General features: G+C 41.5%; 1 protein-coding gene across 1 annotated transcript in view; it reads left to right on the forward strand.

Moving 5' to 3' along the window:
* STAB2 (stabilin 2) overlaps positions 1 to 11,399 on the forward strand; it is a 273,355-nt gene extending 261,956 nt beyond the window's left edge. Inside the window, exons 65-69 of the mRNA XM_075344716.1 lie at positions 737 to 883; positions 3,863 to 3,973; positions 5,076 to 5,204; positions 7,200 to 7,334; positions 11,079 to 11,399. Coding sequence (XP_075200831.1) covers positions 737 to 883; positions 3,863 to 3,973; positions 5,076 to 5,204; positions 7,200 to 7,334; positions 11,079 to 11,123 — 567 coding nt within the window. The 3' untranslated portion in view covers positions 11,124 to 11,399. The remainder of the gene's footprint in view (positions 1 to 736; positions 884 to 3,862; positions 3,974 to 5,075; positions 5,205 to 7,199; positions 7,335 to 11,078) is intronic.
* The last annotated feature ends 2,814 nt before the right edge of the window (positions 11,400 to 14,213 follow it).

Genomic DNA, 14,213 nt, shown 5'->3' on the forward strand with positions numbered 1-14,213 from the left:
GTGGGCGTTGAGAAAACACCAGGGACCACCCTTTCTGTGCCTCTCTCCCTCCATCAGCTTTCTTCTCTCCCTCTCCCCTATCCATAGACCTTTGTGGCCAATAACTACCGCTATAACCTGATTTCTCAGTGTGCAGACAGTACCTTATATAGATTTTATCAGTGAACCGTGTGATTGTGTTAGAGGCAGGGCATGAGTCTGAAGAGTGGCGAAAGAACATTACAACGTTTTTTATCTTGTACTATTGATTTATTGGAAAAGCTAAACTTTAGCCACTCCGTAAGGATGGTTGCTATCCAAACTATAAAATAAAAATGCATTAATAATTCAAACATTAAATTAGTCACTAACATTTGCTAATTATGTTTTTTTTAGTTATATAGAATTTTTACAATCTTTTCACTTTTTTTCCCACTTAGCAAAAATGATATATATTTAAAGTGGTTGCCTCTATATTAATTATGCTTCTCAGGAACGGGATGTAACATCTTCTTACTATTAATTTCGGAATTATGAATCAGTAACAAAGTGAGAATTTACCAAGAAGTTACCATAGTTCAAATATACATAATAATCAATCCAATTTACTGATATTTATGACAAATTTTTTGTTTTAGGTTGTTTTGGGTATCAAATTAATATCTCATCAAGAGTCTCAAATTCATGGTAAATTAGAATGAGGTTAAATAATAAGTCACAATTATTGGAACTTTCATTGCTTTCTTTATTTTCCAAGACGCTCTCTGGCCGTGACATTGAATATCACACTGCCAATGTCAGCACGCTATTCTTCAATGACCTGGCCAATGGAACATTACTCCAGACCAGGATTGGCAATACGCTGCTTGTTTCTTCTGGAGAGACCTCCTCAGACACAGAAAAGGTGAGATGTCTTTATAGCACGTATCTCGTCTATGATTATTATGAGTTGTTTTTTTCTTTAAGTTTCTGGTCACAAGGTTTGCCAAGAAGTTTGGAACTAGGTTTACAGAGTAGGGTGGATGTCAAGCAGGGGCAAGACCATTTGGCATCGGGCCCCCTCCCCCAATTTACTGGTCTTATATATCCTTTGGAGTTTTGCGTCTGGAGACATCTGCAGAAATAATATGGGCATCCGTCCTTACTTAATACAGTTGGTCAGATACTTATAATGCACAAATGTTTGGTATCCCTCTACACAGCAGAATGAAAGGATAACTATGTAGATAACTTTTATTCCTTACACTAGATGTAATACAATAGATGAAGATTCAATAAGGTGCTTACACCAGATATCTCACATAAACACCATAAAGCTGGGTTCACACATAGCGACAGCGACAACGACGTCGCTGTTACGTCACCATTTTCTGTGACGTAGCAGCGGCCTTGTAAGTCGCTGTTATGATCGCTGCTTAGCTGTCAAATACAGCAGACGCAGCAGCGATTATAACGACACGCGTCGCTGTGCTACATGTGCAGAGAGCAGGGAGCCGCGCACACTGCTTAGCGCGGGCTCCCTGCACTCCTAGCTACAGTACACATCGGGTTAATTACCCGATGTGTACTACAGCTACATGTGCAGAGAGCAGGGAGCCGCGCACACTGCTTAGCGCTGGCTCCCTGCACTCCTAGCTACAGTACACATCGGGTTAATTACCCGATGTGTACTGCAGCTACATGTGCAGAGAGCAGGAGCCAGCACTGGCAGCGAGAGCGGCGGACGCTGGTAACGAAGGTAAATATCGGGTAACCAGGGAAAGGTCTTCCCTTGGTTACCCGATGTTTACCCTGGTTACAGCTTACCGCAGCTGCCAGATACCGGCTCCTGATCCCTGCTCGCTTCATTTCGTCGCTCTCTCGCTGTCACACACAGTGATGTGTGCTTCACAGCGGGAGAGCGACGACCACAAAATGAAGCTGGACATTCAGCAACGAGCGGCGACCTCACAGCAGGGGCCAGGTCGTTGCTGGATGTCACACACAGCGACAGCGACGGGACATCGCTGCTATGTCACAGAAAATGGTGACGTAGCAGCGACGTCGTTGTCGTCGTCGCTGTGTGTGACACCACCTTTAGTCTCAAGATTTTTAAGCAACTCAGCACTTGATTAGTAATATTATGACTTTTGGTGTTTATACACCAGTCCTGGTTTCACCAACTCCACCAGTATAGGCATAGCATGGGCAGGACGGGAGTGTTCATGCTCCCCTGTCATATTAATCATAAGTTACACCATTAAGGTGGCCAAACCTACTCCAGAAATGCATGCCAACCCTGTGCGCTGACATACATTTCTGGCTACCCGTGCTAGGTATCAGAAGCAACTGATTCATTCATGGCACTGCTTAAATTATAACATCCAAACTCTTTCTAATTTTTCTAACTTCTATACTATTCGTAAAATGAGTCGGGTATCGTGGCAAATTCAACAAATATTTCTGGTAAAAAAATATAGAAATTAGATGCTAAATAACCTTTAAAAAAAAATGGCAGATTAAATTACATTTTGTGAAATGTATTTATTTTTTTTTTACATAGCACAGTTAATTTTTCTCTTGGGCCCTGTGCCCACACTGCTTTTTTGGTGACGTGCAGGGTGCAGTTTATGGTCCTAAACTGCATGTATGTCCTTCCACAGCAAAGTCTATCAGAAATCCAAAAGGCTGTGCACACGTTGCTTCTTTTTTGCCTGCAGTTTTGGGTGCAGAAAAAAGAAGCAGCATGTCAATTAATTTTCTGCATTGTAGGCTATGTGCGCACTTTGCGTTGAGGTAGTTGCAGTTCTAAACGCATCCTCTGGCAGAAATTGTTTTTGGCAATTTTGGAACAGACCTCCAAAACGCTATAAATACATAAGCGTTTTTACAGCGTTTTATATGCTTTTTCATTGCTTAAAGTCAGATGCGTTTTGATTACAAAGACACTACGAAATAAAGTTTAAATATACAAACACTATGATAAAAAAGGAAAATAATGATAATATCCAGATTAAAATCATACCGCAAATAGTTATATTTAATATAATTATAGCGGTTTGCTAATATTTATGTCAAAAATAATGAAATTATAATAATTTTCATTAATTTAATTGTCGGACTATGTGTGTGTGTGTAAAGGGACATATCATGCCATTATTTTGATGTCATATAAGCATGCGTTTATTTTGCCAAAAACGCATGTTTTCTGCATCCAAAAAGCATGTAAAACGCTAGGAATTTGAGATAGGGTGCGTTTTCAATGTTCTCATAGACTTTAATTATGGCAAAACGCAGCCAAAATGGCAAAAACAATTGACATGCTGCTTCTTTAAACGCTGAGTTTTTGCCACAAATTATGTCACACACAAACGCTGCGTTTATAAATGCATCGTGCGCACAAGAATCAAAAAATCCCATAGACTTTGCTGGAAAATCAAAACGCATGCATTTGGGTAATAAAACGCTGCAGTTGAAAACGCTGCGGAAACGCAGGTAAAAATGCTAGGTGCGCACATAGCCTTATAGTGAAAAGGCATGGGCAAAAATGTATGCATTTTTTTTATGATTTTTTTTTCAGACAGAATGCGTTTTTTGCTCAAGAAACAAAACTTCTGTGTGCGCATATAGCCTTACAATTTTCACACTGGCCACTGGGGCTTTATTTAGATTTGTACCTCTTTTTGTATCAGGAAACTATACATGTACATAGCCACAACCCTATCCTTTGAATTAGTGGCTAATGAGCCTGTGCAAAAGCCAATGTGAAGGGGGAGGGCACAGGGTTAGCTGTGACATTGCCTATTGTAATTTATTACTCCTGTATTATCAGCTGTGAATACAGGTGTTGCCTTTCATTGTAATCCTGCCTACAATAATATCAGTTGCTGTAAACTCTTTACAGAATGAAGTCCGATATGTTGGTGGAAAACTTATAGTACAGGCTAACTACATTGCTTCAAATGGAGTGATACACATGATATCTGGACCTCTTAAAGCTCCTCCTGAGCCAGTAGTAAGTATAATGGTATATCCAACTTTACATGCACAGAGTGGCCACTAGGGGGCCAGCAGATATATGGCGTGTTTATGTTCACATAACTGTACTGTGAAAAATAGTACTGTACTATGAACTGTATTATCAGTTCATATTCTCACTGCATTACTGGAGATATAAATTAGGAAAACATTAAGTATTACCTTGTATGTAGCACTTTTACAGAAAATAATATCGTGTATAATTAAATGTCTTATGACAGAGGGGTTTCTGGGAACATTATGGTGCTGTAGGGGTTCTGTGAGCCATCAGTCATCAGCCATACTTGCGCCTTTGATATGTACCCGGACCCTTACACCAGTGGCATACATGGACTGTAGAGGGTCTCTGTGCAAGAAAAGTTTATGGACCCTATGCAGTCCGATAGCTCCTCAAAATGCTTTGGAGATGGTTGTGGCCCCCCTACCTCTTGGGCCCGTGTGGCAACACAAGTTGCACCAATGATATGTCTGCCTGTTGAGGAGAGCCATAAGATGAAATACTTAATTAACCTCTGGACATAGAGCACTGTGAGAAGTGTGTTCAATGAAATCACACTCTATACATAAGCCAGTCAGTTTTCAGAGGAACCCAAGATGGCCCCCGATGACATCACAGACCCTACCATCAGCATGTATCCACCAGATGACGTCCCTCCCATCACCATCACTATGGATCCATCCAATGACGTCATAGACCGGCCTACGATGACGTCCACCAATCAGCTCATGGACTAACACATTGTTCAACCCACTGACCAATGGACACATCCAAGTATGCTCACTGTAGAGCCGACCATGCCTCTTTCCTAGGTTATATAAAGGCATGCCCTTGAATAAATCAGGCAGAGTCCGGGCCGACTTTTGTCGAGGAAAGATGAATATCCAACTGTGTGTCTGATCTCATTTTTCAAGCATGCACTTGATCCACACCAATTAGGACAGGCATTAGGCAACAAGTGATCTCTGATTAAGAGTTCTCCCTAACATGCCCTGTCGTATACTAATGTACTAAGACTAAGGTGAACTCCATTATACTTTTCAATCTACTCATCATGGACTGTTTTCTTTGGTTGTGCTAGGTACTACATGCTGGGCATGGAGCAGGAATATTCTTTGGCATTGTCCTCGTCGCTGGGTTAGTGGCACTTGCCATATTTGCATATAAGAAGTTCAGCAGGAAAGACTTTCAGTTTCAGCAGTTTCATGAGGTAACCATCAATTAAATACGGAGATGATCCTTAGTGCTAAGATCAGAGTAAGCCATAAACCAGATGTCTGTGTGGTTTACTAACAGGAGCAGAGCCAGTCTCTCACGTACACATCCTTGAGACCTTAGTCACACACCGTCATGCCGAGTCTATGACCTTTATCACTGTATATCGCTACATTAATCACGTCCTCTAAATAGTTTCCTTCTTCTTTAACATCAGTTCCTTTGTGAGTCTGTAATATGTTAGTCTATATATGGATTTATGGATATGTGGATCACAAAAAGTCACTATATTACTCCAGTAATGGGTGGTGAACAACTGAAGAGATATCTATCTATCTATGTATATATATATATATATATATATATATATATATATATATATATATATATTCTAGCTGTAGTAGATAGTAACTGTCTCTTTGTCTCTCTCCCAGTCTCTGTCTATTTGTGTCTGTCTCTGTCTGTCTCTATCTGTCTGTCTGTCTCTGTCTGTGAGTCTCTGTCTGTCTCTGTCTGTGTTTCTCTGTTTGTCTGTCTCTGTGTGTCTGTCTCTGTGTGTTTGTCTCTGTGTGTTTGTCTCTGTCTGTGTCTGTCTCTGTCTGTCTGTCTCTGTCTCTCTTTCCATGTCAATCTCTTTCTTTCTGTCTGTCTGTGTGTCTGTCCCCTTCTGTCTCTTTCCGTGTCTGTCTCTTTCTCTCTGTCGCTGTCTGTCTCTGTGTCTGTCTCTATGTCTGTCTGTATCTATCTCTCTGTCTGTCTCTGTATCAGGCTCAGTCTGTCTCTCTCTATCTCTGTGTCGGTCTTTCTCTCTCTCTGTATCTGTCTGTCTCTCTCTAGCTCTGTGTATGTCCATGTCTGTTAGTCTCTTTCCCCATCTGTCTCTTTCCCCATCTGTCTGTCTCTTTCCGTCTTTTTCCTTGTCTCTGTCTCTTTCCCTGTCTGTCTCTTTCCCTGTCTCTCTTTCCCTATCTGTCTGTGTCTGTCTGTCTGCCTCTGTCTCTTTGACTGTCTGTCTATCTCTGTCTCTTTCCCTGTCTGTCTGTCTCTGTCGGCCTCTGTCTCTGTCTCTTTCCCTGTCTGTCTGTGTCTGTCTGCCTCTATCTCTTTGACTGTCTCTCTCTATCTGTCTCTTCCCCTGTCTGCCTCTTATTCTGTCTGTGTCTATATCTGTCTGTCTCTTTCTGTCTCTCTCTATCCGTCTCTTTCCCTGTCTGTATCTGTCTGCCTGTCTCTTTGACTTTCTTTCTCTCTCTGTCTTTCCCTGTTTGTCTCTCTGTCTCTGTATCTTTCCTTGTCTACCTCTCTGTCTCTTTCCCTGTATGCCTCTTACTCTGTCTATGCCTATGTCTGTCTGTCTCTCTCTGTTTCTCTACCGACATTTTATTACCTCACACATAAGCTTGTTATACTATGAATGTCTTTTGTTCCTATAGCAACCACTCACAGCTGCTATTAATAACCTATAGCTTGTAGTTCTATTGATTTTAATGAAGGCAGGTTTGTTGGAGAGTAACTGTAAAGCGCGGGGTTAAATTTTCCCGTGAAAACATAGTCTATGACATTCCCTGAGTCACATGGGGTGTCTGTGCAAAATTTCATGATTGTGAATGCGCCGGGTGGATTCCTTTAGTGTAAATACACACACACATACATACATACATACACACATATACTCAGCTTTATATATTAGATATATATATATATATATATATATACTGTATATATACAGTATAGATATATATACTGTATATATACAGTATATATATATATATAAAATGACAAAAGTAATACAGATAGAGCTGCACAAAACGTATCAACGACTGTGCGACTTGCTTTATATATACAGGCACCCACATTCATTACCCATCCCCTTGTAGTCAGTTATAAATTCTGGAGTTATCATATCATTATGAAGAAATGCTGTATGTATGATATGAGAATAATATGCTGAAAAAAATGTCTGAGATGTAACGTCTGTTGTGTTATACAGTATGATGAAAAAGAAACCGTGTCAGATTTTAACATAGCTCCATCCTCGAACATCGCAAACCCCATGTATGACAGTGTTGAAACTGCCAACAACACTCCTCAACCATCAAAGGAGCCAACGTTTAATCCATTTTCAGTAAGTCAATATTTTTTCTATTTCCTATTCCAGTTTGCAAAGGTTAATAACTACTTATCATGGTCTATAATGATGTTCTTTCACCCAGATTCATAGCGGCCAACTTTTGACAACTGATCCTAAGTAGGTTTTTGGCTCCATTTCATCAAAGCATTTTCTCCAGAAATTTGGTGTTAAAAAGTTGTTGCCCCAAAAATGTTGTGACTTTCGCATTTTAACACCAAATTCACAATTCAGCTAGCTCCACGAAAATGGGTGTAGCTGGGGTGGAACAAGGGTGGGACTGTGTGTGGACACATCCATTCATCTGATTCATGATGAGTTGTGGCGTTTCTTCCACCACAAATCTTACTCACGTTGCTGACTGAGGTAAGATTAGGCCCCAGCAGTGGATGATGGGGTTTATAGTAGGGAACAGTCAGTGTATGTGTACGGAGGCGATAAGGAAACAGTCCACACCAGTATTGCAGTTTTAACTTGCCTTGTCTTTACTTGGTTTCAGTGTTTGAACCCGCTGGAGCCAGTTCCAAGTGTTCCCGCTCCCCTTGTTCTCCGTGCCAGCTGTGACCTGGGTTGGCTGTCTTCCATGCACATTTGTTGTTGATGGGCTCCCGTGGCCTAGAGCTGCTTGGGAACCCCTCCGTTTCAGTCTTGGTCCTATTGCAGGCAGCCTGGACTATTTAAGGGGTTCAGTCCCCGGTCCCCTCTGCTGCTGATGCTTCAGACTCTTTGGTTGGCGATGGACCCTGGAGATCTTTTCACCTGGCAGATTTAACAGTTGACCATAAAGTGTCCCTCTGTCCTAGGGTCTGTACCCCACCTCGTGCTGAGTCCTGTGAGCCTAGATTCCAGACTTCCACAGGCGCCCCGCGGTTCCTGGAGTATTCCACTTCCACGGGTAACCCACAGTCCCTGGAGTCCTGGTCCCTTACTCCACAGTCTCTCACTCCTGTGTCACAGCACTCCGTTGTTACTGCAGGTCTTTTCCTTTCTTTCTGCACTATCACTCTTCCGACTACTACTCTCACTCCTACTCCTTCACCTCTCGTCACTCGACTGAACACCACTTCTTCCCAATAACTTCCCAACTGAACATTGGCCCCTCCCCTTGCTGGGTCTCTCCCTACAGATTGGGTGGCGACTATCCAATCAGTACCCATCCCTTTTACCTGTTACTAGGCAGTCTCCCAGTTTGGTGTTGGGGTTGTGTATGTGGCCTCAAGGTGCTGGTGTGTTGACTGGCGCGGATATTCCGGGGCACCTGGTACCGCAGGGGTGCTACACACACATTGAGTATTTGGTGAGGTTTTTTTTACCTCAGTATTTATAAACCAAAACCAGGAGTGGGTAATAAATACAGAAGTGGTGCACATTTCCATTAGTCCTTGTGCTGTGATGATGATGTGCGGGGCGGCAGTGAATACAGCCGCACATGATCACTCCAGGCTGTAGTTGCCAGGGGTGATCACGGCCGGCTGTTAATTATGCGCTCACCCCCCCGCCCATCATCCTGCCCACCTGTCAGCGCCGGCTTCAGCGCTGAGAGATGAGAGGCGGGAGGATGGGCGTGCATATGTAATGAGCGGGCCCATGTGGTCACGGCAGGCGCTGCTACAGCCTGCTCGTGCTGCCGATAACCCGCTCCACCGCAGTACTCTCTTTCCCGGCCATAGCCCTATATTCAGACCATAAGATGCACCCCCCCCCTTTCCCCCAACATTTGGGGGGGAAAAAGTGCGTCTTATAGTCCGAAAAATACGGTACTTGTCAGCCAAAACCAGGAGTGGAACAATCGGAGGAAAAGTATAATAGAAACACGGTCACCACTTCTGCATTTATTACCCACTCCTGGTTTTGGCTTACAAATACTGAGGTAAAAAACTCACCAAATACTCAACATGTGAACATAGCCTTAGACGGTAAAAAAATGGATAACATACAGATGTAAAATGGATGGCAGCAGTGTGCTATCAGTTTTTTTTTTTTTTACTAACCCATTGACTTGCATTAGCATTTCCATACATAACTTGGAGCAAAAGTGGACATGTCTCCATTTTTTTTGTATGCAAAACAACATCCACAATGGAGCAGCCCCATAGACTATAATGAGTACACATGTTCTATCTGTGAAAAACACAGAACGCGGATGTAAAATGTGGACGTCTGAATGAGGCCTAAATGTAGAGTTCTGTGACTATCTTTTCCAGCTGAAATGACTTTGTAGGACACTTTCTTGATCTTCCACAAGGTCTTGAAGATATATTTTTTGCTTTTTTTTGTGAAACTCCTGCACAATCCAGGCAAGTCGGTATATATGTATATAGGTTTCTTTGTGTCATATAATTATGGTACTTAATTTCATGGTGCAGGTACATGTAATTGATGTAATCAATTTTATACAAATGAAGCCCAACATTTAGATCCAGACCTTTAACAAAAGAAAGCACTAGGGTTCCCATTTTGGACATTTATGGCATATGTTCGCAACGCTCACAGCAGTGAACCCCATATTTGTGGATAACTCTATCACGGCGGCATAACAGGACCCTGTTCCAGATGTGTCTATGCTCTAAATGTCCAAGGGTAATCCAATTTTATATGGCAGCACAATCAGCCCTAGGATAAAAAGTAACATGTCAGAATCTATGACATATGCAGTCACTTTTGTGTTTGCTATGTTACGTTTCATAGAAAAGTACTTCCCCTGGAAAATACAACAGTATTATTACTAGCCATAAAGCTCAAGTTCAGAATGAATGGAAGGGCATGAGTAAAATGTTTGCTCTTGGCACACAGTCATATATGCAGGGCTTATAAGTCAATGTCGGCATTGATGTAGACAGAACAAGTTTCTATTTAAAGTGCAACCTATTAAATTACTGAGTGTTCACAGTCGCCAGTACAAACAGAACTCTTGCCAGTTAGTCACAATGTTCCTTCATGTATCAAACTGCAAAACAGGCAAGCCACGACAGCTTTTGTTAATGTCATGATATTTTACGCTATTGCCAGCCTTACTTTCTAAGTTGGTGCCCAATCAAGTGTCATTACTAATCACTGTATATTTATGGACGCGCTGGACAAAACTAAAGGGACTCACTTCGTAATCCATTAATTTTGTTTTTTCATTCAGTCCCACTGTCACATAATATCCATCTACCAGCCAAGATTCATAAAGGCATGGTTAAGTGAGTTTGGTGAGGAAGAACTTGCCCGGTCCTCAAAAGAGCCTTGACTTTAACCTTATTAAACACCTTTGGGATGAGCTAGAACATAAAGTTTGCGTCAAACCCTCTCATCTAACAATCAGTGACTGACCTCACAAATAGGCAAACATTCCCATAGACACATTACAAAATCATGTAGAAAGCCTTTCTGGAAGAGCGTAAACTATTTTAGCTGGAAAAGGAGAACCAACTCCATGTTGAGGCATCTGGATTTATATTGGAATTTCATAAAAGCTCCTGTAGATGCCACGTCTCTGTCCCAATAGGTTTGTCCATAGTTAGTGTATATATTCTGGAAATGCACATATCATACAAGTCATCAATATGTCCTTAAAGCCCGATTACAATTTAATATTACTACATAGATAAGTCAAATATACAGTAATGTATAGATGTACATTTGCTCAATTTTGGTTACATACAAATAATGACCATAATGTTATAAATGTAAGTTTGTAAGTGTGTTACTACAATCATCTATGAGACTTTATAAAAAGATTTCCTTTTTTTTCCGCAGGACTCAGATGATCAGCAGCTAGTAAACTTTGGTGGCCGGAAATAATGATAATGAAAGGGATAAATTCAGTGGTATCCACAATGGAGTATGGCATCCATCCACTGTAGACGATTACCATTTATAGCCTCCAGCTGTTACCAGCCTGGTCTGAGTCCACTCACTTGTATGGAGCAGATGGCAGCTGATTACTTTCTATACAAGGCTAGCTGGATACAATTTTCATGCCTACAGAGATGAATGGAGCCTCTCTTTGGGGCAGTTTCTTACTTTATTTGGCTCTTTTACTGTGAACTTGTAAATAAAAATTAATTTGAGTCCATACTGACATCCTATCTACTCATTCTCACATTCGAGGGAAGTGGGGGGACCTACAAGACTTGAGTGAGAAATGAATTGAATAGTAACTATAGGACACAAGACAAGTCTGTGTTAATAGGGTTGTCTACATTTGGCATGAAAGTCTGCAGTCGTTTTATGTGACTGCAGACTTGGGAATCCTCACAGCGTGCAGGGTCAGGAAACTCCAATGCCGGGGAAGAGACCGGGCAGTCATGTAATCACAAAGATTCAATGTGCATACTGCCGGCCACATCCCGACTAGACATGTGCGGACTCGCTCAATACAAGTGAATTATGAAAGGCCTCACAAGTCTTGTCACAATGTTGCTGGAAGTATATATAGCACATATTTATGGTCACATGAACACCCACTCTTGACACCAAAAAATCCTTACAGCATGCGATTGGAGAATTGACAAGTAAAGAGGACTGGGTAATGCACTCACATGTCCACCTGGACCAAACAGGTAAGCAGAGGGCTCAGGTAGTTGAAATGGGAGTGGCAGTGATTGGTAAGTTGAGAATTACTCATTTTACAGCATTCTATAGTTCAAAGTGTGTTCTTTAGTTATTAAATTGCTTTAATTAGCATGAAAATAACCAAGTTTTGAATTTACTTGGTTGATTGATTGATCTGCTGTCATTCTCCTGCTATAAGAGCTTTTATCTGAGATAGTGTACAGCGGATTTCCAAGGAGATTGCCTAGCAGACCATACCCCAGTGTGCACACTAGCTATGTTCCATGAAAGAATTTAATACTTAAAAGCACAGTCACTTCTCTGTATCTCATTGTGGTCTCACCTCCTGACAAGCTGCTCTTATCAGTCCTGTGCAATCAAAATCCAACAAGGCATCATGACTCTCACTGACCTGAGCTATGTGTTGTTCAAATGCGCTGTTATCGCTATATGAAAATACAGTGATCGAAGTGTACACTTCTGATTATTTCTGTTGTACCACAGTCAATTATGCTGAGCTTTATAAATTTACTAATACAACAGCTCTGCTACTCACCAAAACGGTCACTCAATGAGGAGTGCCTGCCCTAACAGATACCAGGAAGAAGACTGCAAAGTTGGGATTACTCAAGTGACAACTTAAAGGGGTAGTCCTAAAGTAAAGTTTTTTCCATTCTAAATCCCTATCTATTTAGTGGCATAATCTAAACTATTTTCTAATATACTTGCATTTAAACTTCCCTATCCTTCCCCAAATACACTAACTGCTATTCCAATTTTTTTTCCCCTACTTCCTTTTTGATTCCATGAAGTGCTATCAGTGACGCACGTTTCCAGGGCTTGGCTTGTCCCTGTGCAATGTGCACAATGACAGCGCAAGCTCTGTTGGCTCATATCAGCAGTATTGAGCTGGCATCAGAGTGGTGTCAGAATACCCGGCGTTCAGAGGCCAGTGAAGTCATTTGCTGGGGCAGTGCTGGTCTCTGCACGTCAGGTATTCTGACACCACTCTCATGCTGGCTCATTATTGCTGATATGAGCAAACAATAGAGGATGCGCTGTCATTGTGCACATTGCACAGCAACTAGCCCAGCCCCTGAATTACGCACCACTGATGATGCTTCATTTCAGGGAGGGGGCAGGGGCTGTGGCAGTGACCACAGCGTCTGCCCCCCTTATGATGCTTAGTTTGAGTTTCCCAGCATGCACTGGGATTCTCAAAAGAAGCATCATCAAAAAGAAGTAGGGGAAAAAAAAATAGAATAGCAGTTAGATATGTTATGGAAGGTTAAGGAATTTTTAATGCAAGTGTATTAGAAAATAATTTAGATTATGGCACTAAATAGATAGGGAGTTAGAATGAAAATAACTTTGGCCTGCAGACCATGCCTTAAGAATATCTAAGAATATCCATTCAATAAAAATTCATTGTCTGAACAACCCCTTTTAGGATATTGTACATGGTAACCTACACTAACAGACTTATATCTCCCATGTGATGGGTTGTTCTTTTCGCTAGCATGTGCCCACACAACTTAAGAAAAAAACAAAAAAAAAAGTGGCAAAAACATCAAAAATTGTATACATACAGACTATATAGCAGTAATGCAATTCTGAATTCAATTTTTTCATATATCACAGCATGATCAAGTTTACTAACAAATAGAACCAAAGACTAGATTTTAGTTGCATTTGATAAGACAGGGCAATCTATGTAAATACAAGTGAAGAAGCCAGCTCAGCTGGGAGGCAGGTGCACAGACACGACACGGCATCGCTGATTGCAAACAAGGGAAAAAAAAATCCAGCACTCGTAGTATCCATTAAAATTGTAGAAAGAATTGGATTCAAAATTCACTAAAATCCAGCATCAAGGACAGAAGAATGTGCAACGATGTGTTTCGAGCACATAGTATGCTCTTGATTAAGAAACCTGCTGTATTTTGTACAAAAGAAGTCAATGGCAGCACAACAGGCATTTTGTTTCCAAGTTGCCTTTTCACAGGATATTTCCACAGGATTTAAAAAAGGTGTTCTATTCAGTTCCTCAAATTACTTTGTAGGTCACCGCTCTTCATAGTGATGAGCGGTGATGTTACTTACGTCAGCACTCAGTTGCCGGGTCTCGTGGAGGGCAGTGTGAGTCAGGAGTGCCTGATGCTCAAAGTCTATGGAGCCTCGCTCTTAATTTCCATAGCCCTTGATCTATAATCAAGGAATGTTATTAATGGAGAGGCGTCTATCGGACACCCCAATTACTAACACCAGAGCTTGATGCCAGCTGACATCATCCCCAAAAACCATTACCCCGACTGCCACAGCACCAAGGCAATTGAA

The sequence above is a fragment of the Anomaloglossus baeobatrachus genome, chromosome 4 (assembly GCF_048569485.1).
Source record: "Anomaloglossus baeobatrachus isolate aAnoBae1 chromosome 4, aAnoBae1.hap1, whole genome shotgun sequence".
Lineage (NCBI taxonomy): Eukaryota > Metazoa > Chordata > Amphibia > Anura > Aromobatidae > Anomaloglossus > Anomaloglossus baeobatrachus.